Source organism: Sus scrofa, chromosome 6 (genome assembly GCF_000003025.6).
Source record: "Sus scrofa isolate TJ Tabasco breed Duroc chromosome 6, Sscrofa11.1, whole genome shotgun sequence".
Taxonomy (NCBI): Eukaryota; Metazoa; Chordata; class Mammalia; order Artiodactyla; family Suidae; genus Sus; species Sus scrofa.
The window spans coordinates 165,756,987-165,783,329 of record NC_010448.4 but is presented as its reverse complement, the minus strand read 5'-3'; the positions used below and the strand labels follow the sequence as shown (position 1 = coordinate 165,783,329).

The following is a 26,343-nucleotide window of genomic DNA, read 5'->3' as shown; positions in this document are numbered from 1 at the left end:
TTTTTATTTACTGTTCACATGGTTCCTTTTTCTGTGCTTTAGGAAGCAGGATTAGAGCAGTAGAATCCATTGAATTGATACACTTAAGCAGGCATGCCATTTGAGTGAAGGGGTAGTTCGTTAACCCTTGAATGTTCTATCACCAGAGCCAAGGAATCTGGTAACCTTTTAGTCTCGAAGTGTTTAGAGGCTTATTCACATTAGTTAAATTAGCCCCCTCCAAAAGATAGCAGAAAACCTGTTAAGCCCTCTTGCCATTTCCCCCTACTCATTTCATGCTTGCTTTGGCTGCTAATCTGAATTTTTTGCTACTTAGGATATTATTAAGCGTGGATGCATATTGGTCTAATTGTGATTCAGTTTCATCAAGATGTATAAGCCTCTAATGAGTAATTACATAATTGGCACGTCTGACTTGAGTTGTACTATCATTTGAGGATTCTACTGTCTAAGAGATTCATCTAACGGTGGTATTAATAATCGGAGGTACATTCCAACTGTTATTTCATACAATGAAGTACTTCCAGTTCTCCTAGATTTTCAGACTCATTATCAGTATTGGTAGCTAATTCTGGTAAACTTCCTTCTACCTATGTGCAGGTCCCTGTACTCCAGCCAGCACAGGCATGGTAACCAGAAGTGAATTGGCTAAATGGTAGCACCACTGGGCTGCTTATTGGGTTTGAGGAGATCTTTATAGAAAAAGCATGGAATTGCATTCCTCAATTAAAAAAAAAAAAAAAAACTGTCCATGTCTTGATCTTTAATGATAATGAGCTAGAGTAGTAAAAGGCTCTGCTAGCTCTCTTAAGAGTTGGACTTTGGATAATAGAGATGCCTATTTCTCCACAGTTTGTTGAAAAACTACTCAATTGAGTCACAAGTAACATTGTCAGAGCTCTCACACATACATTGCTTTTGGTCCCAGGATATGCCTGTGTAGCAGGCAGTGTAACAGTGATAAGGAAACTGATCCTTGTTTAGGGTCAAACAGTTAATCTGACCCTAGATCTGACTTGAATGCATTTGTCGTCCCCTTCTGATTAGAAATCTATGTGGTAACACTAGCTTGTAGAACTTTTACTAGAGGTTTTTCTCTTGAAATACCATTTCCTGCCATCTCTTGGGCTCTCCTTATCCCTGAAAAAGGTAATGGGCCTATTTTCTAGTTGTCATGCTATATGTTTGGCAAGTGAACAGAACTTTACTATTTTAGGCATAAAGCTTGGCCAAGCTTGGACTGTGCTGGTCAGTCTGTAGTAGTTCCTCACGTGGTGTGAGTGTTAAAATAACCAGAGGCTCAGCAGATTGCCTTTGCTTGGCCTTTAAGAGTCATTCTTCTGGTGTCTGTAGTTCTGTCCATATTGTGTTAAAGAGTCTACAAGATCACCAAAAACATGTTCCTTTTCTCTGAAGGATGGCATACCATAAAAAAGAGTCAAAGAAGCTTAGAAAGTGTTTTAACATACCTCTTTACTGAGGCAAATAATGCATTCCGTTAATACTTGGGTACAGGGTACCAGGTTTGGAAGGTGTTAAGATAATGGCCTTCCTAGTTCTCTTGCCACCAGTCTGTGAAGGTGGTGCAGATTCCTCAAAAGAAACCAGTATTTTTCTCAGACTCTTGTAAGAATTTAAAAATTTGATGCAAGACTCCAAATAACTAAGTATTTTATGCCAAATTAGATATCACCTTCTGTCATTCTAGTATGAATAGGACAGATAGCAGATAATTAAGAAGAACATAGAGGTTTTTTGTCAGTTTTTCCTGCAGTCTGGGAAGATAGGGTTTTTGTTTTATTTTGTTTTTGTCTTTTTGCCTTTTTCTAAGGCTGCGCCCTCAGCACATGGAGGTTCCCAGGCTAGGGGTAGAATTGGAGCTATAGCCACTGGCCTACACTAGAGCCACAGCAACGTGGGCTCCGAGCTGAGTCTGTGACCCACACCACAGCTCACGGCAATGCTGGATCCTTAACCCACTGAGCAAGGCCAGGGACCGAACCCACAACCTCATGGTTCCTAGTCGGATTCGTTAACCACTGCACCAGGACTGCCAGGACGGGAACTCCAAGATAGGGTGTGTTGTTGGTGATTTTTTTTTTTCCCCTCTTTTGAGTATTATGAGAAATAGAAAGATCTGCCTCGCCTGTCATAACTTCTGGTGGAGAACAGGCTTTCCTATCAGAGTCAATGAAACTATCTCGTCTAATACCAGGGAGCTAAGTATACAAACCATCTCGAAATTTGGGGATGGAAAGATAAATGGTTATGTGGTGGTTGGGACTTACATTTCAGAAGCATTAACTTATACGGTGAACAGGAAGAAAAGACGACACTTGATAAAACAGGGTTTGTTTGCCATAGACACAAATTCTAATTTGTTTGTAACTAGTTCTTAGCTGTGGTGTGTCCTACTAATTTATAGGGCTTTTCTGTGCTTTTCTCGTCCTGAAGCAGTTTTGATAGGTGAAAGTCCTTTAACCTGACTTCATAGCTCTGGCTCTAAGACCTAATTTCTATACTTATATTCCTGCCACACTTTAGTTAGGAGACAGCATTTGAGCTCTTTTGCTGATGTTAAAAATGCTTAGAGGGCAGAGATAGGCTCTTTATACTCAATTCATGAACTGTTTGTACCCTAAAAGCCCATTTTAATAACTTGACATTTTGAACTTGAGGTGAATTTTGAGGTGGTATGTGGAGCTATTTATTAGCAGCCTGTCCTTACAGGCAGTATTTAGTGTTTTGTCACTAAACACTATTTGGTGTTTGTTAGTATGGTGAACTGCGGTTGCAGATGTCAGCATGGTACTGGGGTAAAGTAATGTAAGATCCCTCACTCAAACGCGGTACGTGCTAGAGCTGGCTGGAGTGTGTGGCATGCTCATTGGTGAGAGGTGGTAAAGGCTATGCTTTTCTCTCCACAGATCTGTTGTGGGGAAGCTAGTCTCGAGCATTCTTGCCCAAAATGGACTGGAGTGATTTAACTTTTGGTACTTTCTTGGCCTTATTAGTATTATCTAACAGTTGGCTTAAAGACACCAGGAACACTGGTTGGAATTGCCAACTCCTTGCTTCTGGCTGAGTAGATGGGAGCTTCTAGCTAGTGAGTAAGAGCCAGTAGCTAATCTGTCTTGATCTAAATTGCCCAAGTTGCCTTTTAGAAGAGAAACACTCAGCCTGTCAATCACTGAAGGTCAAAACCATAGACGCTGTAAGATTATACAGCCTTAAGACTGGATTAGATTTGAATTAGACCGTTAACTACTGGCTTTATATTTATATCCGGTTCAGATGTTCACTGATTTTGGTTTAGTATCTGGCTTGTCCTACCTCAGAATATAGGTTATTTGACAAATGTTTATTGGAATCTCTGATCAGACCGTATATCTCAATATCTTAATAGATACCTTAATATTCTCAATACTGAAGAATTTTTGCTTACAGAAACCGAGGGCTCAGAAGAAGAGGATAAAGAAAATGACAAGGCTGAAGAAATACCAAGTGATTCGGTTCTTGAAAACAAGGTGAATATTTGTTCACCATCATCATCTGCTTTCTTATTGTAGGACTGTGGCTCATTCTAGCATAGGCATGATTATCACCCATAGCCTTTTCTTGGTTAGGGATTGGAGACCCTTTATTCATCAGGAATAGAGAGATCATTTGACCGCAAGGGGTCGCAACATACCACTGCTAACTATTACTGACCTAATGGGATGCTATGGGGTAGAATCAGTGTTCCCCCCCTTCTAAATTAAACATTTAGATTTGTAATCGAAAGATGTCTTTCTTGTGCTTCTGCCTAATACCAATGCTTTGGATATTTAGTCTCTTCAAGAAAATGAAGAGGAGGAGATTGGAAACCTAGAGCTTGCCTGGGATATGCTGGATTTAGCAAAGATCATTTTTAAAAGGTAAAACTCTTGGTGCTTGTAGACTCAGGTTGGGAGCTTGGTGGTTGAAAACAGAAAGCAGTTAGGGTTGGACAGATTCTATTAAGGTTTCTGATTTATGTTTCCTTTTTTCAGACAAGACACCAAAGAAGCTCAGCTTTATGCTGCACAGGCACATCTTAAACTTGGAGAAGTTAGTGTTGAATCTGGTAATACATTTTCCGTTTTACTCTCCCCTCTAACACACTCATATGCCCCTGCCTTACTCTTCCTCTGCTTTCTTAAAACCCAGCTCAGTTGTTCATAAACTGTGGGCAGTTGGCTTTAAATGGACAGTAGGGGGTTTTCTTGGTTCCCTATGGTTCCTAAAGCAATGGAGTCCTTTTTTTTTTTTTTTTTTTTTTGATCTTTTTGTCTTTTTTAATGCCACACCCATGGCATATGGAGGGTCCCAGGCTAGGGGTCCGATTGGAGCTGTAGCCGCTGGCCTTCACCAGAGCCACAGCAACACGGGATCTGAGCCACATCTGCGACCTATACCACAGCTCACCTTAACCCACTGAGTTTAAGGCCAGGGATCGAACCTACATCCTCATAGATGTTAGTCAGGTTCGCTAACCACTTAGCCACAATAGGAACTCCTTTTTTCTCTTTTTAAATATACTGTAACTGAAAATCTCTCTGTGGGTTTTTGGTCTTTTTGTATTTTTCCAGGGCCGCACCCATGGCATATGGAGGTTCCCAGGCTAGGGGTCTGTTTGAAGCTGTAGCCACCAGCCTACGCCAGAGCCACGGCAACACCAGATCCCCAACCCACTGAGCAAGGCCAGGGATCAAACCCGCAACCTCATTGTTCTTGCTCGGATTCGTTAACCACTGAGCCACCAGCCTATGCCAGAGCCACGGCAACACCAGATCCCCAACCCACTGAGCAAGGCCAGGGATCAAACCCGCAACCCCATGGTTCTTGCTCGGATTCGTTAACCACTGAGCCACGATGGGAACTTCTCTGTAGGTTTTTTAAAGTCATTCTGATATTTTTTCAGTCAAGGGTCTTGGAGATGTCACAAAGAAAAGTGGGGCTTCCTATTGTGGCGCAGTGGGTTAAGAGTCCAATTGCAGGAATTCCTGTTGTGGCTCAGCAGTAATGAACCCATCTAGTATCCATGAGGATTCGGGTTCAATCCCTAGCCTTGCTCAGTGGGTTAAGGATCTGGTATTGCCATGAGCTGTGGTGTAGGCCAGCAGCTGTAGCTCCAATTGGACCCCTAGCCTGGGAACTTACATATGCCACTGGTGTGTGTTGTAGCCCCCACCCCCAAAAATCCTTCTGTTGCTGTGGAAGCATACGTTCGATTCCTGGCCCAGTGGCCCAGCACAGCGGGATAAAAGATCCAGTGTTATTGCAGCATAGGTCCACAGCTAATATTCATTGCCCTAGCTTGGGAACTTCCATATGCCATGGGTACAGCCATTAAAAATAAGTGAAGTCTATAAAAAAAGATAAACTACAGTGAGATACCACTTAAAAAAAAATGGAGTATTCCTGCAGAAGGGTCTGGAATTTAGAAATATTCTGTATTAGAGTTCCTGCTGTGTCACAGGGGCTTAATGATCTAGCTTGTTTCTGGCAGCACTGGTGGGATTGCTGGCTTGGGAACTTGCATGTTCCTTAGGTGCAGCCAAAAAGTTACAGAAAAAGAGCTATTATACATGTTCATGTCCATTTGCTTGCTCTTTTTCCCTTCATTAGAAAATTATGTCCAAGCTGTGGAGGAGTTTCAGGCTTGCCTAAACCTGCAGGAGCAGTACCTGGAAGCCCATGATCGACTGCTTGCAGAGACCCACTACCAGCTGGGCTTGGCCTATGGGTACAACTCTCAGTATGATGAAGCCGTGACACAGTTCAGCAAGTCTATTGAAGTCATTGAGAAGAGAATGGGTGAGTGAGCATCAGCTGTTTCCACAGTGATTTTGATGGATCCAGTGATTGGCAGTTTAAAAAACAAGGCTCCTTTTGTACCTATTACTGATGACTTGAGCCTTTTCTTTCTAGCTGTACTGAATGAGCAGATGAAGGAGGCCGAAGGATCACCTGCTGAATATGAGAAAGAAATTGAGGAGCTGAAGGAGCTGCTCCCAGAAATTAAAGAGAAGATAGAGGATGCAAAGGAGTCCCAGCGGAGCGGGAATGTAGCTGAACTGGCTCTGAAAGCAACTCTGGTTGGTTTGGTTTCCTTTTATTAATGTTTTGATAATAGCATGTTCAGTATCATGAGGGCCTTTATCATGGTGTTAGTGTTCCATTTGCTAGAAATCTTACTCATGACTTGGTTTGCAGGGAGCTGGAGGTCAGCAGGAATGTGAGAACTCAGTAACTAAAATGGGGATATTGGTACCTATATGTTAAAATATTTCTGACAGTATAAGACAAACAGAAATTGCTGTTTATTGCAGACTTACTCCCTTATCTGAGAACTCCTTTGTATAGAGAGATAGTGAAGGCTTTTAAGCCCAGATTGCCTGGCTCTGCTTTTGGCTGCTCGAATATTAATTTATTTACTCTCTACCCTCCAAGGCCCCACCGGGGGTGTGGGAGGCATGGGTGACAGTGTGGGGTAAATGATACTGCTCGTCTGTGGAAGGCACTAGAATTGGACGTCGTAGTTGCTGGTAGATGGATGAGCTGGTGGGCTCTATCCTGGGACCCAGACCCACTGGGGTTTGTCCTCTTTTGCGCAGGTGGAAAGCTCGACTTCGGGTTTTACTCCGAGCGGAGGAGGCTCTTCCGTCGCCATGGTGGGTATTCCGGTGATTTTTGTCACTTAACATATGAGCCTTGGTTTTGTCTCATATGTAGCAGTGCATTGCTAACACAGGCTTCCTTTTTGCCAGATTGCCAGCAGAAAGCCAGCTGATGGTGCTTCCTCATCAAACTGTGTGACTGATATTTCCCATCTTGTCAGAAAGAAGGTAAATCTGTGGTCGTTTCTGTTTCCCACTCTACAGTTTCTTCCTCCAAATGATGTGTGAGGCTCACCTCTAACATGTGGTGACATGAAACACGCGTCGGGAAGGCGGGAGGATTCCAGCGAAGACGCTTGTCAGTCGAATACATCCTGGAGTTTCAAACTCTTGGCCTTTCTTATTTGGCCGAAGGGTGACGAGGAAGGCTGCTGAGGACGACTGGTCAGATCAGCCCGTCTTAGGAAGCTCGCAGGTTTCCTTTGACCTGCCGAGGCTTAAGCTTTTGTGAGCTGGCCTTCTGCCTGCTGCAGTAGATTTTTTCCCTCTTAGGGGAAAACTTTACCTCCTGCTCTGTTTCTTAACTCAAATACAGGATTTCAAACCGGGGGTTGGTTACTGTTGAGATCTACTCCTCACCCCCACCCAGCCTCTGCATTAGGCTAAACTGGCTCTTCCGGCTCTCAGAGGCGCCTGTGTTTGGGATCTCTGCCCCATATGGAAGAAGGGGGTGTTGGGGATTGCTTATAGTTGTCCTTAAAAAAACATTTTTAAAAAAGCACATTCGTTAAGCTTCCACAATTAATTGTATCTTTAGAGGAAACCAGAGGAAGAGAGCCCTCGGAAAGATGATGCAAAGAAAGCCAAACAAGAACCAGAGGTGAATGGAGGCAGCGGGGATGCTGTCTCCAGTGGAACCGAAGTTTCGGAAAACATGGAGGTGGGCAGTTAAGCAGGGTCTGGACTCTCGCCTCCTCGCTTCCTCTTGTTCTCAGGGCCTGGGGAAACTCCTCCTCCCACATGCATGTTCCTCACCTGAGCCTGTTTGGATTGCTGGGGTGCAATGCTCATAAAAACTGTGAGGCTGTGGGTTAAAAAAAAATGTAGTTCCCACTATGGCACAGTGGGTAAATGATCCAACTTGTCTGGGGGTGCCAGTTTGATCCCTGGCCTGGCTCGGTGGGTTTAAGGATCTGGCGTTGCTGCAGCTGTGGTATAGGTCGCAGCTCCAGGTTAGATTCAATCCCTGGCCCAGGAACTTCCATATGCTCCAGTGGCAGCCAAAAAGGAAAAACCAAAAAAAGTGAGGTTGTGGCGTTCTCTTGTGGGACAGTGAGTTGAGGATCCTGTGCTGTCATTTCAGTGGCTCATGTCACTGCCATGGTGAGGGTTCATTACCTGGCATGGGAACTTCCACATGCCATGGGCGTGGCCAGAAAAACCCAAAATATAAGCAAAAACAAAACCAGCAAACAATGAGGCTGTGCAGAAAACAGTTGGGTTATGAAATGGGAGGGTGTCTGTTGACAAATGGAATCCATACACCTCCCAGAGGTCCCTGCATAATGAATGTGTGAGAAGACAGCAGGCAGGACCGTTCGGGCACTTGTGCTTTCTCCTCTTTCCATCTAATGATGTGTGAACACTGGTTCTGTCCAGCCCTGCTGCAGAGTTTAGGAAATGGCCTTACAGTTTGTGGCCATTGCTTTCTTAGTGTAGGGAGCAAAGCAGAATTTAAGGGACCTGTATTTACTTCCTTTGCACAGTTGTATGAGAAAAAAATGGCTTAAATTGTGGTCATTTATGCCCAGGCTCCCTGTTTATCTTCCAGGCTGAGAATCAGGCTGAGAGCCGGGCAGCAGTGGAGGGGACAGTGGAGGCCGGAGCCACAGTTGAGAGCACTGCGTGTTAAGAGAGGGAGTAGAGCCTTCCTCCCAATGGAAAGTGTTTTTGTATATAATGTATTTTTTCACTTTTGGGGGATTCTTTTTGTATAACTTCAATAAAGATTGTAAGCAAAGGTTGAGGCTTTGATGATTTTTTTTTTCTTAAATATTGGCTATCTTGGTGCCTTGGTGCACTCCAGGTTTTATATCGTGGCCAAAGGTTTTTGGTTTTTTTCCTCTTCTGTACTGATCTCAGTGTTAAGTTTGAATCCAAGATCCTGTCTGACGTGGAGGTGATGAAATCCAGTGTGCTGCAGGCCCTTGTCTTCCAATGGTGCTATGTTTTTTCCATTATACTCTACTGAACCCAGCTGTCTTTGCAAATGTTGCATGGTGCTGACCCTGGATAGGGCTTACAAAAACAAGACTTGGTGAAGATGTTGCTCTTTGGTGCTGATACTGTTTGATAGACTTTGACAGTGAGCTGATGTAACAGCTTCTAAGCCAGGCTTTGGGTGGCACCTGTCTTTTATCCACCAGGTTTCCAACTGGGGCCATAATCCTGTCCTGGAAAAAGAACTCTGAAGGAAACTGAGCAGAGGAGGGGAGTGATCCTTGAGGAAAAAGTGTGTGTTAACTGTAGAGGATTGAGCTTTTGGCTTGAAAGTGGCTGAGGGACTTGATTGATGGACACCCTGGATGTGGTTGGTTGAATCTGGGGAGACTGGCTGATTTGAGTTATATCTGTTGTATTTCAACCATTCTGTACACAAAGTATCAACAGTTGAAAGTGTTACCTGTCTGCAGTTTTGACTCTTAAATAAAGATGCAAAAAAGCTCCTGGTCTCTGGACTTCTGTTTAAAAAAGATCTTCAATTGGGATCCTGGGCTGCCTGGAGCATTTCAGTAGGATATGGAGTTGAACAGTGGGAAATGGCTTAGCAGTTCTGGCTGCCCCAGTCTAAGGGGGCTGGTGGTTTTGGACACTGGTACTAAAACCATCCCATGGGGTCATCCCTGATATCCAGCCCGCAGGGCTAGTGTGAGACCCCTGACTCTGATGTGACCTTTAGGAAACTGCTATATACCAGGCAGTATTTGGATCCAAATTTGGGGGGGGGGTGTCATGTCTTTTCTAGGGCCGCTCCTGCGGCATATGGAGGTTCCCAGCCTAGGGGTCTAATCGGAGCTGTAGCCACCGGCCTACAACCAGAGCCACAGCAACACCGGGTCCGAGCCGTGTCTGCAACCTACACCACAGCTCATGGCAACGCCAGATCCTTAACCCACTGAGCAAGGGCAGGGACCGAACCCACAACCTCATGGTTCCTAGTCGGATTCATTAACCAACCACTGAGCCACGACAGGAACTCCAATAGAACCTGCAGTTTGAACATCCCGTAATGGAGGCAGAGGGAGCTGTTGACTATTGGACTTTCTAAAAATTTTGCCTTTTAGGGCCACACCAGCACCATATGGAGGTTCCCAGGCTAGGGGTTGAGCCGGAGCTATAGCTGCAGGCCCACGCCACAGCCACAGCAACGTGGGATCTGAATTGGGTCTGCAACCTACACCACAGCTCACAGCAAGGCTGGCTCCTTTACCCACTGAGCGAGGCCAGGGATCAACCCACAACCTCATGGTTCCTAGTCGGATTCATTTCTGCTGCGCCACAATGGGAACTTCACTACTGGGCTTCTCATCTTTGCCTGATATTGGGGTCTGGGGCCAGGCTCAACGTAAAGTTAAAGCTAGATTTCACCTCCACTGACACCACACTGCTGTTCCCCCCACCACCACCGCAAAACTTGGGAGGAACTACTGGGTTGCCCTCTAAGTACGGAAGGAGGTACAGATCCCTGTTTCATGATGACCTTGAGAACCTGAAAACTCCCTGGAGGGTGACCTGAAGAGGCTTGGATTTGAATCAAGAAGTGGGCAGTAAGACTGGCTTTATCAAAAATGTGGGAATGAATTCATCAAGTTCCTTTCACTGGAATGAAAGAGTGAATTTCCTACATGCCAGCCAAGACTGCACATATCTGACGTAGCTGTTTAATTGTCATCAGTCTTTTCTTACAAAGGGAAAGTAGGTAACGAAGGTCAAGTGCTCGTGGGAGGTAGGCCAGCTGTGGTTGGAGCCCGGGCCTTGTGCTCCTGTCCATCTGCAGCCAGACCCTCTGTTGGCATGGGGAGTAGGAAAGCTGCAGGTCTGAGAATACACCTCAGCCTGGGCCCCAGTCCTGCGCCGGTGAAGCTACTCGGGAAGCCAGGGAGGTCGGTCACAGCTGTGAAGGCCCAAACCCTCATCGCTCTGCTTGCCTCTGCCCCTGGGAGGCCTCTTCAGGAGGTGGGGGGTCAACAAAACCAGCTGTTGGGGCAAGGGAGCTGGCTTCCAGGGAAGATGAGCTGGGTACCTGTGGGACAGGCAGGCAGATCTTAAGCAAAAGGTTTATGTCTGACAACCTTGGAGTCAACCAAGTTAACCACACACTGCTCTGATTTTCTTATCTGTTTACACAACAGTACCCTCTACCTAATAGGGTATGTGAGGGTCACTTGAGTTAATTCGCAGAAAACACTTCGCAGTGGTTGGCACATACATAGTGGTCAACAAAGGCTGGTGGTTAGTCATACCAGCCACACCTGGGGTGTCCCAGCCCCAGTTAGGCCCTCACCAGAGGTGGGTACTGGTACTCATGGGCACTTGCTGGATTGATCTCTGCCAGTGTCTGGACACCTGCATCTCGTGCATTCACCAGCCGCAGAAAGAGCTCGGAATGACCTATCTGGGGAGAGGCGAAATGCTACTGCACCTGTACCCTGGAGGAGCAGACCCAATCCCCACCGTCCACACTTACCTGGGGAATCCCGTTCAGCTGTCCAGGGCTAAGGCTGGGGTCCAGAGGAAGGGCCCGAAGTGGGAGACGCCAACGACCACTTAGCACCCTCTGATCCAGGTCAAACAGCACCAGTGATGCCCAGGCCTTTGGCTGTGGTGTCTTAGCCCATGCCAGCCCCTGCCAGGCCTGTAGCTCACAGACCAAGGATGCTGGTGGTGAGGGCGGTAGTCTAGAACAACCAAAAAGAGGCATCAGGAGCCAGAAGTGGCCATGATCTCTTCCTAGGACTTGGCCCTCAGAGCCAGTGGCCCTGTATACAGTCAAGAAAATTTAGCAGAATAATGGACAAGCCTCTAGTGTGGCATAAAGCACCAACATCATAATCCCCACCTACTGACCTGGGTATAGGCTGCCTGCTGGCAAGGATGGCACAGTTGCCCATGGGTCCAGGAGCTGGAGGTGGAGGCAAGCAAACGGCTGGGGGTAACACCGTGGTCCCTCCTGTATCTTGTCCGTCTCGGGCCAAGCCAGTTACTAGTTGCACCCAAATCCAAGAAGCCTCAAGGCCACGCAGGAAGTCATAGAAAATGACAAGGCCAGCCCTAGAAAACGCCAGCTTCAAGTGCACTTAGATACAGACGCCCAACTCCTCCTCCCATCCTCCCAACCTCGTGCCGGGATGTCAAAGGAGGGAGCAGGCCTCACCCGGGGTCATAAGGTGCAGGGCCCAGAACATCAGGTGCAGGCAGGAGGAAGTGTGGGTCCAGGCCCAAGTTTCTGGTCCTCGTTTCAGGAAGCTGCGACTGTGGGGGAAGAGTTAATTCCTCCAGAAAGTGTCTGTGTTCCCCAACTGCACAGAGAACTGCCCCCTCCCAACCCCTGCATCCTCACAGCCTTTTCAAAAGCACCACTCAAGATGTCTGTGGAGCGTGGAAGCGGTGGCAGTGGAGGAGCCACCGGAGGTGGGAGGCTGGGGGGGTCTTCCCTTCTCCTCAGGCGTGGGCTGGAACCGGCCACAAGTCTCGGCTCCCCACGCTCTAGGTGCAGAGGAAAAACAGGGCGCCCTTGAGTAGGACACACCCAATAGCCAAAGCCATACAGACACCTGCAGAGGTATGTGGACTGACAGATGCATGGTACCTCTAACCCCTCCTCTGAGCCCGGCCTGCTGGGGAGAGCTAGGTGGGATGGAACTGGGGTGCTCACTGACCCTGGCGCACTCCGCCTGCGCCCCTCTGCATCTGCAAAGCCAGGATTTCTGCCTCCAGACGCCGGTTTTCAGCCTCCACTACCAGAAGCTCCTTGAATACGGCATCTGCTGGTCTTCCTGCGATGAACAAGTCTGACCTGTTACCTCCGACCTCTGGGGACCAGTTGCTCTGAGTAGCTCTCCAGCCTTGGGACTCTCTGGTCAGGGCTGGACTTGGCGAACATCCCAGCCACCGCCGCAAAGACCAGTTTTCTACCTCGGGCTTTTGCTTAAGTGGTTCCCATGCCAAAGACACCCTCCCTCACCGCCCTTTTCTCTTCCCAGGCCTCGGGCCACCACTTCCCAGAGGCCCTCCTGGCTGGTTCCCTCGTGTTCACCCCTGTGAGTCTTCGACCGCCGAAGCTCCAGTGCCGACGCCTCTACTTGCAACTGCCACATCCAGCCCAGAACGCCGGCGTCCCGGCCCCCGCCTCGAATGTAGGCCTCACGCAAGGCCCTAGGGGGTAGGGGACAAGTAAGCAGCACATCTCCCATACTGATCAGCGCTTCGCCCCAAGCCGGTCCCCACCAGGCCTGGACCTCACCCGATCTCCGCAGCCAGAGTCCCTGCATTGGCCTGCAGCACCGGGCCGCATAGTTCTGGCTCTCGCAAGGTGTTCGGCCGGGTCCTGGGGTGCGGGGCAGTCAGCGCGGGTAAGGCGAGAAGGATCCAGACCCCGGGCCTCAGGCAACCTGGCCCCTTCCTGGCCTCCCAGGCGCGGCTTTCCAGCAGCTTCTGTACACACGCCCGAGCGCCTACCACCGCGCCGGGCCCCGCCCCCGCGTGCCGGGCCCCGCCCCCCGCGTGCCGGGCCCCGCCTCCCCGCGTGCCGGGCCCCGCCTCCCCGCGTGCCGGGCGTGCGCTACTCCCAGGATTCCGCGCGTTGGTCTCGCCCTTGGTCGGCCTGTAATTGTTGAAAGTGCGCCGCTAACACCTCTAGAGCTCCCCGCGTTCGCCCGGCCTCTGCCCGGAGTTCTCGAAGCTCCTGCTCCAGGCCGAATAGGCGTGACTTCCCGTCCCGGGTCCAGGCCAGACCTTGGAGGCGCCGGCTCAGTTCTGAGGAGGTAAGAGATGAAGTCAGAAGGGGTCGGGCAACCTCAAGCCAAGGGTAAGGGCGGGGTGGCCCCCAGTCCCCCTCTTTCATCTCACCCTGACCGAGTTGCTCCAGGGCCCGGCCCTGTGCCTCCGTCTCTGCCACGCGCCTTGCGTGAGTCCGGTGCAGCGCCCGCAGCCTCTCGCCGGGGCTCCCAGCAGCCTCAGCAGCTGGGGCTTCTGAACGCCTCCAGGGCCCGGGTGCCCTGGGGACCTCTGTTATCCAAGGTCTCATTTCCTGCAGATGCAGCCGCAGCCGCTGCACCTGGAGATAGTACCCCGCAATCTGTGTCGGGGTAATCCGACCCACGCATTGTCTATATAGGTTTTGAGGGGGATGCTCAGTTTCAAGCCGTAAGGAAAACCAGGTGTACCTCCTCGGTTAGCCTCTTCAAAGCCGATTTGCTGGCCTCCTGATCTGAGAGGCCCTGGTGTTCCTGTGGCACATCCTGGGGACAGGGTGTGGGGTGAGAAAGCCTGAAGTTCAGAGCCACTTCAGTGCCCACTCATGGCCATGGAGGAGGCCCTTACCGCCAGGAGTCGTGGTTCACTGTGTACTGGGGGCTGTGCCCCCACCGTCACCTGCCGGGTCAGACGGCCAATGCAGAAGCGCTGAGTGTGGGTGGCCAACAGGGCCCAGGAGCGGAAAACCATGTCACAGGACCCACAGGGCAGGAGTCCCGGCTCCCTGGAGTGGGAGGCCATGCGATGGGACCCCTTTTTGACACCAGCCGAGACCTGCAGAAGACAAGATTGAGGGCAGGGTGAAGGGAGACGAGGATGAAACAGCCAGCCAGCCAAAGGCAGAAAGGAAAGGCCAGGTTTTCCATATCAAGTTTATGTTTGGGGAGGAGCTTTAGGTCCCTGGGCAACTTCAGGTCTGGGCAGGTCTGGAGAATGAGTGGGTAAGGCTTGGTCACATTGGGGAGGAGCCCTGGCTTGAAAAAAAGTGTCAGGAGTCCCTGTCGTGGTTCAGCGCTGAGGAACCCGACTGGTACCCATGAGGATGTGGTTTGATCCCTGGCACTGCTCAGTGGGTTAAGGAGGATCCCGCGTCACAGTGAGCTGTGGCGTAGGTCACAGACCCTCATCAGATCCCGCATTGCTGTGGCTGTGGCATGGGCCAGTGCTACAGCTCCAGCTCGACCCCTAGCTTAGGAACTTCCCTATGCTGTGGGTGCGGCCCTAAAAAAAGCCAAAAAAGAAAAAAGAAAAAGTCAAGGTCTGTCCACCTCACTGCAAGAACATGGGCAAGGCTCTAACACCATCCTTGGATTCTCTGCCTGCGTTACTGAAGTGGAGCAAACAGTTGCCTCCTAGATGAGCTGGGGCATCGTTATTCCATGCTGGTCATTTAATAGCCCCTGGCAGACAAGTGTCACCTTGTTCATTCTTGTTTGTCTTAAACGGATGTAACCCAAGGTAGTGTCATTCTCTATTCCCGAGAGAGCAGGCGTTTCCTTGAGGGACCTTCTGCCTGGGAGCCAGGTCCTTCCCTTAGACTGAAGCTTCTCCGTGTGCTGTGTCTCTATGGAAGTCGTATCTTTTGCGTGATCAACTCACTCCAAGCTCCCTGATTCCATTTCTTGATTCCCTGCCCCTGTCCCCCACTTCCCCCAGTTGTAGAGGGAAGATAATCAGCACAACCCAAGAAATGAAAGTTCTGGGAGAACGTAATGAATTTATCAGAAGAGGGAATCAAATACAGAAAGGTACCCTTGGAGCTCCTGTCGTGGCGCAGCAGAAACGAATCCGACTAGGAACCATGAAGTTGTGGGTTCGATCCCAGGCCTCGCTCAGTGGGTTAAGAATCTGGCATTGCCGTAAGCTATGGAGTAGGTCGCATACGCAGCTTGGATCTGGCATGGCTGTGACTGTGGCTGTGGCTGGCAGTTGTGGCTCCAATTGGGCCCTTAGCCTGGGAACCTCCATATGCCACGGGTGCGGCCCTAAAAGCAAAAAAGAAAAGAAAAAGAAAAAGAAAGGTACCCCTTCAGTAAAGACTGGCCAGGAGCCAGGCAGGCCCCATTCCTGCTGGCCAAAAATCTCCCTGCTACCTCCCCAGATATGACTCCAACAGAGGCAGGAGCTCTGAACTAGCCCCATGTTTCTAAACAAGCCCCTTTTCTAGTTTAAGTAGGTGGCCCTCCCCGCCACCCCCAGGTACGTAAGGCCAAGGTATGACCAGCAGCAGGTTATAAAGTGTTTCTTCCCTCTTACTTTTAATGGCTGTGTCTGCAGCATACAGGATTCCCAGGCCAGGGATCAGACCTGCACCACAGCCGTGACAATGCTGGATCCTTAACTCAGTGAATTACCAGGGACCTCCCAAAGTGTTTCAGAGTATGTACTCTTAGGCCAGTTCAATTACAAGTGGAGAAAAGGGGTACATTTTTATAAATATGTTCTAAGTGGCAAAGCCCAAGGCCAAGCAAACAGGATCTCTCTCTCAACCTGCTTTTCATTTCCAGTTTATAGCTAATTTTATAATATTTCATTGATTCTTATATTTATTTATTTAATGTTTTTGTTTGTTTTGAGCAGCATCTGTGGCCCAAATTCCGAGGCCAGGAATCAGTTCCGATCTGGAGCTGCAGCCTACACCACAGCTGCAGCAATGCCAGATCCTTAACCCACTGTCAGGCGAGGGGATTGAACTGGTGCATCCACAAAGATAAGCCCCAATCATTAACCTACCGTGCCGCAGTGGGAACTCATTTCTTGATTCTTTTTTTTTTTTTTTTGTATTTTTGCCATTTCTTAGGCCGCTCCTGCAGCATATAGAGGTTCCCAGGCTGGGGTCTAATCAGAGCTGTATCTGCCAGCCTACAACAGAGCCACAGCAACGCGGGATCCGAGCTGCATCTGCAACCTACACCACAGCTCATGGCAACGCCGGATCCTTAACCCACTGAGCAAGGTCAGGGATCGAACCCGCAACCTCATGGTTCCTAGTCGGATTCGTTAACCACTGCGCCACGACGGAAATTCCCCTTTGTTGATTCTTAAGATGCATATATTTTAAACACTGAAATCAGGATTCACAATGAATAGAGTGCCACAACTGGCAAGTTTTCTTACTAGTACATAAAATATGCATTTATATATATTCAATGAAATGTGTGTGCGCGCGTGTGTGTATGTTTTGTCCTTTTAGGGCTGCACCTGTGGCATATGGAGGTTCCCAGGGGGCTAGGGGTGGATCAGAGCTGTAGCTGCTGGCCTGCACCACAGCCACAGCAACACGGGATCCAAGCCCTGACTGCAACCTACACCACAGCTCACGGCAACACCGGATCCTTAACCCACTGAGCAAGGCCAGGGATCGAACCTGCAACCTCATGGTTTCTCGTTGGATTCGTTTCCACTGCACCACGACGGGAACTCTGAAATATGATAGTTTTTAATGCTCTGTCTTCACCACCATTTCCACAGTTCACACATGGACCGCTTACACCACTAGCAGGAGAGACCCTAGTACGTTATGGCGCATAAGGTCTCTCTCTGCCTTCCCAGCCTTTAGGATCTAGCAAACGTCATGCTGGTTTCTTTGCCTCCGGCCTCTAGTCCTTCTGGAGGAGACATTACAAGTTAGTTATCTTTCTAGAAGTGGTCAGACCTGTTCCTTCTCTGCTTGTCTCCTGTTAGAGCATGATCTTAGGCCTCTGTATCCACTAGGGACCACGTGCTGTAGTGTAGGGCCAGCCAAAGTGTTAACTTCTAATTGTTCATCAGATCTTGGTCTAAAGTTTCATTTTCAATGTAACTGTTTCTTCTCTTTGCTACTGGGCTGGGCGCTCAGTGCATCCCTTGAGCCTTGCACAATGCTGGGGAATAACCCATCCATTTTTTTAAACGTTTTTCATTTTTTTTTTTCCGTTATAGCTGGTTTACAGTGTTCTGTCAATTTTCTACAGTACAGCAAGTGACCCAGTCACACATACATGTATACATTCTTTTTTCTCACATTATCATGCTCCATCATAAGCGACTAGATATAGTTCCCAGTGCTATACAGCAGGATCTCATTGCTTATCCATTCCAAAGGCAATAGTATGCATCTATTAACCCCAAGCTCCCCATCTATCCCACTCCCTCCCCCTCCTCCTTGGCAACCACAAGTCTGTTCTCCAAGGCATGAATTTCTTTTCTGTGGAAAGGTTCATTAGTGCCATATGTTAGATTCCAGATATAAGGATATCATATGGTTTTTGTCTTTCTGACTTACTTCACTTAGTATGAGAGTCTCTAGTTGCATCCATGTTGCTGCAAATGGCATTATTTTGTTTATTTATTTATTTATTTATTTGTCTTTTTGCCATTTCTTGGGCTGCTCCCGCAGCATATGGAGGTTCCCAGGCTAGGGGACTAATTGGAGCTGTAGTCTCCAGCCTACGCCAGAGCCACAGCAATGCGGGATCCGAGCCGCATCTGCGACCTACACCACAGCTCACAGCAACGCCAGATCCATAACCCACTGAGCAAGGGCTGGGATCGAACCCGCAACCTCATGGTTCCTAGTCGGATTCGTTAACCTCTACGCCACGACGGGAACTCCTATTTTGTTCTTTTTTATGGCTGAGTAGTGGTCCATTGTGTATACATACCACATCTTCTTAATCCCTTCATCTGTTGATGGACATTTAGGGTGTTTCCATGTCTTGGCTATTGTGAATAGTGCTGCAGTGAACATAGGGGTGCAGGTGTCTTTTTCAAGGAAAGTTTTGTCTGGCTAAATGCTCAAGAGTAGAATTGCTGGATCATATGGTAGTTTTATATGTAGTTTTCTGAGGAGCCTCCATACTGTTTTCCATAGTGGTTGTACCAATTTACATTCCCACCAACAGTGTAGGTGGGTTCCCTTTTCTCCACACCCCCTCCAGCATTTATTTGTGGACTTATTAATGATGGCCATTCTGACTGGTGTGAGGTGGTATCTCATGGTAGTTTTGATTTGCATTTCTCTAATAATCAGGGATGTTGAGCATTTTTTCATGTGCTTGTTGGCCACCTGTATGTCTTCTTTGGAGAAATGTCTATTCAGGTCTTTTGCCCATTTGTCCATTGGGTTGTTGGCTTTTTTGCCGTTGAGTTGTTTAAGTTGTTTGTGTATTTTAGAGATTAAGTCCTTGTCAGTTGCACTGTTTGAAACTATTTTCTCCCATTCTGTAAGTTGTCTTTTTGTTCTTTTTTATGGTTTCCTTTGCTCTGCAAAAACTTGTCAGTTTGATTAGATCCCACTTGGGTTTGTTTTTCTGTTGCCTTGGGAGACTGACCTAGAAAATATTTGTAAGGTTGATGTCAGAGAATGTTTTGCCCATGTTCTCTTCCAGGATTTTGATGGTGTCTTATGTTTAAGTCTTTAAGCCATTTTGAGTTTATATTTGTGCATGGTGTGAAGGTTTGTTCCAGTTTCACTGATTTGCATGCAGCTGTCCAATCCTCCCAGCATGACTTGCTGAAAAGATTGTCTCTTTCCCATTTTATATTCTTGCCTCCTTTATCAAAGATTAATTGACCATAGGTGTCTGGGTTTATGTCTGGGATCTCTATTCTGTTCCATTGGTCTGTATGTCTGTGGCTTTGTATTTGTGCCTGAATTCTGGGAGAGCTATGCCTCCTGCTTGGTTTTTGTTACTCAGGATTGCTTTGGCGGTTCTGAGTGTTTTGTGGTTCTATATAAATTTTTTTTTCTTTTTGCCTTTTCTAGGGCCGCTTCCTGCGGCATGTGGATTGCCAGGCTAGGGGTCTAATCTGAGCTGTAGCTGCCAGCCTACGCCAGAGCCCCAGCAACACGGGATCCGAGCTGCATCTGCAACCTACACCACAGCTCATGGCAACGCCAGATCCTTAATCCACTGAGCAAGGCCAGTGACTGAACGCACAACCTCATGGCTCCTAGTCGGATTCGTTAACCACTGTGCCACCATGGGAACTCCTCCATATAAATTTTTGGATTGTCCTAGTTCTGTGAAAAATGGCATGGGTAATTTGATAGGGATTGCATTGAATCTGTAGATTGCTTTGGGTAGTATGGCCATGTTTTACAATATTTTTTCCTACCCAGGAGCATGGAATATCTCCCCATTTCTTTGTATCCTCTTTAATTTCCTTGATTAATGTTTTATAGTTCTCAGCATATAAGTCTTTCACCTCCTTGGTCAGGTTTATTCCCAGGGATTTGATTTTTTGGGGTGCAATTTTAAAAGATAAAAAAAGTCATCTCCTCCCCCAATAGTCTTGTCACTGGCATCTGGCCATCAGGCTGGATGCCGTGTTCCAGGCAGTAGAGCTCCCAGCAGGCACTGCCAACCTGGACACAGGCTTGGCCAGCGTGGATGGAGATGCACTCATGCATGGTGGCTGCGGTCAGCAAGCGCAGGCAGCAGGAGTAGAAGCCGAGTTCTGGTTGCCGTCCCGACAAGCTAAGAGTTGAGGTGAGTAACACTCTTTAATGTTTCATTTTTAGTACATACACAGAAATGCAACTGATTTCTCAATGCTAATTTTTTTTTTTTTTTTGGTCTTTTTAGGGCCATACCTGCAGCACACGGAGGTTCCCAGGCTAGGGGCCCAATCGGGGCTGTAGCTGCCGGCCTACACCACAGCCACAGCAACTCGAGATCTGAGCTGTGTCTGCGACCTACACCACAGCTCATGGCAACGCCGGATCCTTAACCCGCTGAGCGAGGCCAGGGATGGAACTCTTGTCCTCATGGATGCTAGTTGGGTTTGCTCACCATTGAGGCACGACGGGAACTCCTGAATGTTAATCTTCTATCCTGCTACCTCACTGAATCTGTTGATCAGTTGGAGTAGTTCTGGGGCTGAGTCCTTAGGGTTTTCTATATACAGTATCACGTCATCTGCGTACAGTGACAGTCTTTACCTCTTCCAATTTGGATACTGCTTTTTATTTCTGGTTTGTCTGTTGCTGTGGGTGGGACTTCCAATACTATGTTGAATGAAAGTGGAGAGTGGGCAGCCTTGTCTTGTTCCAGATTTGAGTGGGAAGGCTCTCAGCTTTTCTCCATTGAGTATTCCATTTGCTGTGGGTTTGTCATAAACGGCTTTGATTGTGTTAAGTTCCCTCTATACCCCCCCCCTCCGCCACGTTCTTATCTATTATCAGGAAAACTGAGGCACAGACATCCTTAAAACAGGCACACTGGTAAATACATGGGCAGTGAAAAACAGTTTCAGGAAGGAAACTTGGGATTCTGATTTTATTACTGGTAGTTTATTGCACAGGTTTTTCTGCATCAAAAATGTATCTGCTAAAAGGAGAAACAGGTGTGTCTGAATTCAGATTTCCCTCAGACCTCTAATACTAAAAGTAGTTTTTCCCCTAAAAAGAGAATCCACTCATCCAATTTTAAAGAATATACTTCTTAGACAAGACAATCCAAACTGATGCAAAATATTTATTCCAAGTTAGTTATTTTATGCAGTAGTTTTTCCCTTGAACAGACTTGTGATAACCACATCTTTTAAATCTGTAAATAATGTTATCAAAATAATCTTAATCTTTGAAATCTCACAAAAATTTATATTTTACAATCCACCCTGAATATCAAGGCTGCAAGAATAACACAACATCTCCTATATCCAAATATTTTACAGCTGTACCCAGAAAGAAAAAAAGGAGGAAAAAAACCACGTATGCTTGGTTAAGGGCTAACATTACCCGAGCAGCCAGAAATAAAATAAAATATCCAAATTATTAGCATTAATTTAATACAATTATAACTTCAATAGTCACTTTGTCATTGACAATGATTGCGTGAGCACAGGGGTGAGGCCCCAAGGGCTGGTAGTAGAAGCTGCTGCTGCAGACCAGCGTCTCCTCTCTGCGCTGCCAGCTCCAACCTGTGCGTTGCCCCATGGAGATACTGTGTGTATGTGTGTGTTTTAAAATCTTTCCCACCACACAACGTTCTCTCTAGTAAGCAGGTAACAGGGAAGAAGAACAACAAAAGCTAAACAAGCCAACCGCTTGCTCTTTCTTTGGGATACGATGGTTTCCCTTGTGCATGAAGTATTCAACGACCCAGAAAAGGAAAAGCAAGAGAAGGATTCCTTCTGCATAATCCCCAAACACACAAGCTAAATGGACTGGGTCAGATTTAACTGTGAGCATTTATATGCCTACTTCCAGGCATCGTCATCAGATGTTTCACTGCTACTGGTTTCTGTGTCCGAGTCCTCCAATTCTGCTTTGCAAGTGCTTCTCCAAGGGGAGAACAGACTGCAACTTCGGCTCTGCAAGAAGCCATTCTTCCCGAAGCCATTTCTTCTCAGCTGTGGTTGGCATGGGCAAGAGAGGAAAGAGGACAATCGTGAGGAACCACGCAGGCCAGGAGGACCTGGCAAAGGCCAAGCCTCAGTTCACTTGCAGGCAGCGTGTAGAGGGACCCCGCTAAGAGACAGGACATCGCCCATGGCGCGTCTCTGTAATGAGCAAACGCAGCAGCTCAGGGTCTCCTTAAACTGCAGACTAACTCAACACGTCCAGGTAGAGTCTGCGCTTTCCCAGCTCTACAGGGTTTCAGGTGGTAACAATGACGGGGGACAGAGTTCGGAGTAGCAAGGTGTCAGCCTGTACTTTTCTTTATAGGATTTAACACCATTGGTTGTTTTTTTGGCCATGCCCTCAGCATGTGGACGTTTCTGAGCCAGGGATTGAACCCCTGCCACAGCAGCAACCTGAGCCACTGCGTGTCAATGCTGGATCCCGAACCTGCTGAGCCAAGAAGGAACTCCAACACCACTGCTACTTTTGCTGTATGTCTCCCACCAGGACATAAGTCCCGTGAGGTCTGTAGAGACCCCATCTGCCTTGTTCACTGCTGTAAGCTCTGGGACTTGGCCACGTGTTTGTTTATTTATTTTTGCTTTTTAGGGCCATACCCGCGGGATATGGAGGTTCCCAGGCTAGGGGTCTAATTGGAGCTACAGCTGCTGGCCTACACCACAGCAACACCAGATGTGAGCCACATCTGTGACCTACACCACAGCTCATGGCAACGCTGGATCCTTAACTCACTGAGCGAGGCCAGGGATCGAACCCGCAACCTCATGGTTCCTAGTCGGATTCATTTCCGATGCACCATGACAGGAACTCCTTGGCCATGTTTTATTTGGAGAAACAATCCATGCATTTGTTGAAGAAATTTAGACAGGCTATTTAGCTTATTGGCTCTGGCCAGAGTATCAGAAAGAAACCACAAGGCTGAAAACAAAGGAGGGTTAGCCTCTTTCCCCAGAGATCAAGGGCTCAGACCAAAACCATGGAACACACCCTTGTGATTCTGATAAAGGGTTAGAGTTTCCAGGGTACAATACTACACTGCTTTCTGAAATAGGCTGTGTTTTTCTTTTTATGGCCATACCCATGGCATATGGAAGTTCCTGGGCCAGGGACTGAATCTGAGCTGCAGCTGCAACCTATGGCACAGCTGCGGCAGTGCCACATCCTTTAACCCTCTGTGCCAGGCTGGGGATGCAACTTGTATCCTCGCAGCGATCCTCACGGCTGCAGGTGCATTCTTAACCTGCTGTGCCACAGCGGGAACTCCTGAAATCTGCCAACCACTGACCTGGTTTTTGTATCCCCGCTGGAGACCCCGTGGCCTAAGCAGAACCAAGATGCGCCTCTCTATTTCGACACTGGCAGCCCACTGGTTTTCTTTTTCAAGGTCCTTCTCATCTCCTAAATCAGGGCTCCCTTGGAGCAGTGATGCTCCCGACTCCTTTCTCTCCTAGTCCTTAACTGGTCTCCCGCAGAAGTTTCTGACATACCTGCTCTGTCTTCATGCGAAACTCTCTGAGCTCATCCTCTGTGAGGGGAAGGCAATTCTCATCATTTTCAGGATACTCCTGCCATCCCATTGCTTTCAATAACCTGGCGGAGGCAGGTCAGGCAAAGAAAACATGATACCATCAAGCAAAAGGGGGAAAGCCCACAACTTTCTGCAGAAACTTCCCTGCCCAGGGGCAATGGTACCCACTTATATGTCAGAGAAGAAATTGGGGGTTTTCTTTTCTTGCCAGTGGGGTAAGCTTTCATCATGACTACTTCAGAGCCTGGAATTAAGTGGGAGCGTTTACACGTGCGCCTAAGAGCTACAGAAGGGACAGTAGCTCGGCAGGTCCCATCTGCCATCCAGGCGCCCAGACAGGTTGGCTGGCTCTGTGTTTAAGGCCCTAATTTAAAGAACAAGCTCCATACCCAGAGGCCTCACGACTTTCCCAAGGCCTCCTAAAGCCCAGAGGGGCCAAACCACAGCAGCTCTAGGAAGCAGATCTTACCCCACCCAAATGAAGCCATAAACTCAACTACAAGAAAGCCTTGGAGAGGAGAGTGTGACAAAGCTGGCTGAGTCTGCAAAGGAAAGCCCAGCCCAGGGGGCTCTGCCCTGGTCTCAGTGCTGGATTCTGAGTATGGTCCCCCTCCCTGCAGGCCACACACAGGAGGCCTCGTCACCTGAGGCCCGGTTACCTGTGCTCTGCTTCCAGAGAGTGAGAGAGGGCCTCCCCTTCCTCCTCCGCGGGGAGAGTAAGACCGTTCTGGTGACAGCCTTCCTCTCCACTTTCCTTTGGTTCAGGTGTGCTGTTGTCCTCCAGCTGCAGGAAGGAAAGGGAGGACGGGTGAGTCTACACGATTAAGGAGTCAGAACCCGGGAACGTGGTTGTTAGAAGATGACCTCAGCCTGCAGGTTCTCCCCACTTAAAAATGAGAACCTGTTCACCTTGCTGGGATTTCCAAGGACACTAACTGGCTACCATCTTAACTTCAGGTTATGTCAACTGTGGCAGCAGCTGTATCGTCCACGTTCTATCCTGGACTGTAAGGAACCAGTGCCCTCAGCTCACTACCAGTGAACTGCCATCACCCTCTCAGACTGAGAATGCCAGCCTTCCTACTGCAACATGCCAAAAACCCTCTCGTTTTACAGTTCTGTTTATCAGATTATCTTTATTACAATTAATCCTGAAAAGAGCAACAGCAGTGACCAATTCAAGATTCAAGCAGTGCCGACCGTTTAAGAGCACCAAGTCCCAGGAGTTCCCACTGTGGCTCAGTGGTTAACGAATCCAACTAGGAGCCGTGAGGTTGTGGCTTCAATCCCTGGCCTCCCTCAGTGGGTTAGGGATCCGGTGTTGCCGTGAACTGTGGTGTAGGTCACAGATGTGGCTCAGATCCTGTGTTGCTGTGGCTGTGGCGTAGGCCGATGGCTACAGCTCCGATTTGAGCCCTAGCCTGGGAATCTTCATATGCCGCAGGAGTGGCCCTAGAAAAGGCAAAAAGATCAAAAAAAAAAAAAAAAAAGAAAAGAAAAGAAAAAAAAAAAAAAGCAAGCACCAAATCCCAGAGCACCTGTTAGTGAAATCAGCCCTAATTTGAAATATGCTGAACCAAGGACTGAAGGAACTTTTTCACAGGCTGTTACTCCTACAGGCAAATCTCGGGACACTGTTTAATCTAGAAAGGGCCACATCTTTCTCCCTTAGCAACAGAAAGCCAGATACGCTGCCCCAGGACCCCCCATGCTCGTACATCCTCCAGCTTCTCACAGTCCCTGTTCTCCGAGAAGTCTCCGTTCCCATCATCCTTCAGCGTCCTCAGGAACTCGCTCTTCCGGTCCGTAGTTCGGCGGGTCAACTTGGTCAGACGAGAGGAGCTGATCTCGATTGGCGGCGTGGTGCTGGAGGGGCTCTGGGCCAAGAGCACAGCAGAGTAAGGACTGGGCTTTAGAGAACCCCACTAGGCCACTTCCAGAACCAGGTAGCTCTTATCACGCTGTCTTTTACCAAAAATAATCTCTCCTTTTCAGTTAAAGAGCCTTCGGCTTTGCAGGGTGTTACAGGTAAGACCAGGCGGCTTAAAGAGCACCTCCTGATCTTACTCCGGATGCCAGCATGATGCCAGTCAACACAGGCCACTCTTGGTCTACCACGGGGCAAGGACCCAGCGAGTGCCCACCTCTGGGTGCTACCAAAATCAGCAGTAAAGAAAGGCCTGTGAGCTCGGCACATCACAAAGGAAGTGGGGCTAGAGCTGCACGGGTCACACTGCTTGTCTTAGTTGAAGGCAATGGGAAACCAGGCGGCTTGGCGTCACCCCCCTCACCTCTCTGGGAGAGCTGAAAACCACACCGCCGGCCAGGACCACTGGTTTGGTCACGGAGACTGGACTGGTGAAAGCAGACTCCCGGCTAGAGGACAGGGATCCTGACTTGTGTTCCATTCTGTTCGTTTTCCACGCGCTGGGCTACATGGGGAGAAAGAATAAACCAGTCAGAACAGCACGCAGTCAGCTCAGCCTGTAAGATCATAAAGCAAAGAGTAAAATGTCAGGTGGAACGTGAGTTCGCAGAGCTCAGCTATCTCCACAGATCTGGGAGGTATACAACCTTGGGAAAGAGGCAGGCAGGAACCAGACCAGCCATGGAATATTAAATATTAATAGGTGTTTCTCAAAAACAGAGCACTAGTCCAGTAAGCTGGGAGGTGCTGGTAGGACAACGGGTTTCTCTGCTGTATCTCAAAATACTTAACTGTATGTCACATAGCATTTTCCAAACTTATTTGACCCCCAAATGTTATCTTTTATGGTGTACTATCTGTT

The 26,343-nt window shown here is 48.3% G+C and overlaps 3 protein-coding genes across 11 annotated transcripts in view; 1 reads left to right on the top strand and 2 right to left on the bottom strand.

Moving 5' to 3' along the window:
• Nucleotides 1–9,366, top strand: part of NASP (nuclear autoantigenic sperm protein) — a 31,015-nt gene extending 21,649 nt beyond the window's left edge. For both annotated transcript variants that reach the window (XM_021096741.1, XM_021096740.1), the window contains 9 exons: nucleotides 3,448–3,527; nucleotides 3,832–3,917; nucleotides 4,032–4,105; nucleotides 5,650–5,838; nucleotides 5,953–6,119; nucleotides 6,639–6,695; nucleotides 6,792–6,869; nucleotides 7,459–7,581; nucleotides 8,473–9,366. In XM_021096741.1, coding sequence (XP_020952400.1) covers nucleotides 3,448–3,527; nucleotides 3,832–3,917; nucleotides 4,032–4,105; nucleotides 5,650–5,838; nucleotides 5,953–6,119; nucleotides 6,639–6,695; nucleotides 6,792–6,869; nucleotides 7,459–7,581; nucleotides 8,473–8,553 — 935 coding nt within the window. In that variant the 3' untranslated portion in view covers nucleotides 8,554–9,366. The remainder of the gene's footprint in view (nucleotides 1–3,447; nucleotides 3,528–3,831; nucleotides 3,918–4,031; nucleotides 4,106–5,649; nucleotides 5,839–5,952; nucleotides 6,120–6,638; nucleotides 6,696–6,791; nucleotides 6,870–7,458; nucleotides 7,582–8,472) is intronic.
• CCDC17 (coiled-coil domain containing 17) lies at nucleotides 10,567–14,761 on the bottom strand. 6 transcript variants are annotated; one of them, XM_021096729.1, is made up of 13 exons: nucleotides 14,244–14,761; nucleotides 14,087–14,161; nucleotides 13,770–13,998; nucleotides 13,514–13,676; nucleotides 13,165–13,248; nucleotides 12,958–13,076; nucleotides 12,581–12,697; nucleotides 12,262–12,407; nucleotides 12,076–12,173; nucleotides 11,769–11,972; nucleotides 11,389–11,599; nucleotides 11,206–11,316; nucleotides 10,567–10,944 (listed from the first exon to the last, which is right to left on the bottom strand). In XM_021096729.1, exons 1-13 carry the CDS (start codon nucleotides 14,415–14,417, stop codon nucleotides 10,834–10,836), a joined length of 1,842 nt encoding a protein of 613 aa, XP_020952388.1. In that variant the 5' UTR covers nucleotides 14,418–14,761; the 3' UTR covers nucleotides 10,567–10,833. The 6 variants fall into 6 exon arrangements, 5 of the variants coding, with proteins under 5 accessions (XP_020952388.1, XP_020952389.1, XP_020952390.1 ...); XM_021096730.1 differs by having other exon boundaries at nucleotides 13,770–13,977; XR_002345223.1 differs by having other exon boundaries at nucleotides 10,803–10,944; nucleotides 11,206–11,312.
• GPBP1L1 (GC-rich promoter binding protein 1 like 1) overlaps nucleotides 20,938–26,343 on the bottom strand; it is a 53,429-nt gene continuing 48,023 nt past the window's right edge. The window contains exons 8-12 of one of the 3 annotated variants that reach the window (XM_021096735.1): nucleotides 25,846–25,986; nucleotides 25,273–25,431; nucleotides 24,214–24,338; nucleotides 23,514–23,616; nucleotides 20,938–22,013 (exon numbers count right to left, since the gene is read on the bottom strand). In XM_021096735.1, coding sequence (XP_020952394.1) covers nucleotides 21,861–22,013; nucleotides 23,514–23,616; nucleotides 24,214–24,338; nucleotides 25,273–25,431; nucleotides 25,846–25,986 — 681 coding nt within the window. In that variant the 3' untranslated portion in view covers nucleotides 20,938–21,860. The remainder of the gene's footprint in view (nucleotides 22,014–23,513; nucleotides 23,617–24,213; nucleotides 24,339–25,272; nucleotides 25,432–25,845; nucleotides 25,987–26,343) is intronic. The other 2 variants (XM_021096734.1, XM_021096736.1) reach the window with 2 other exon arrangements.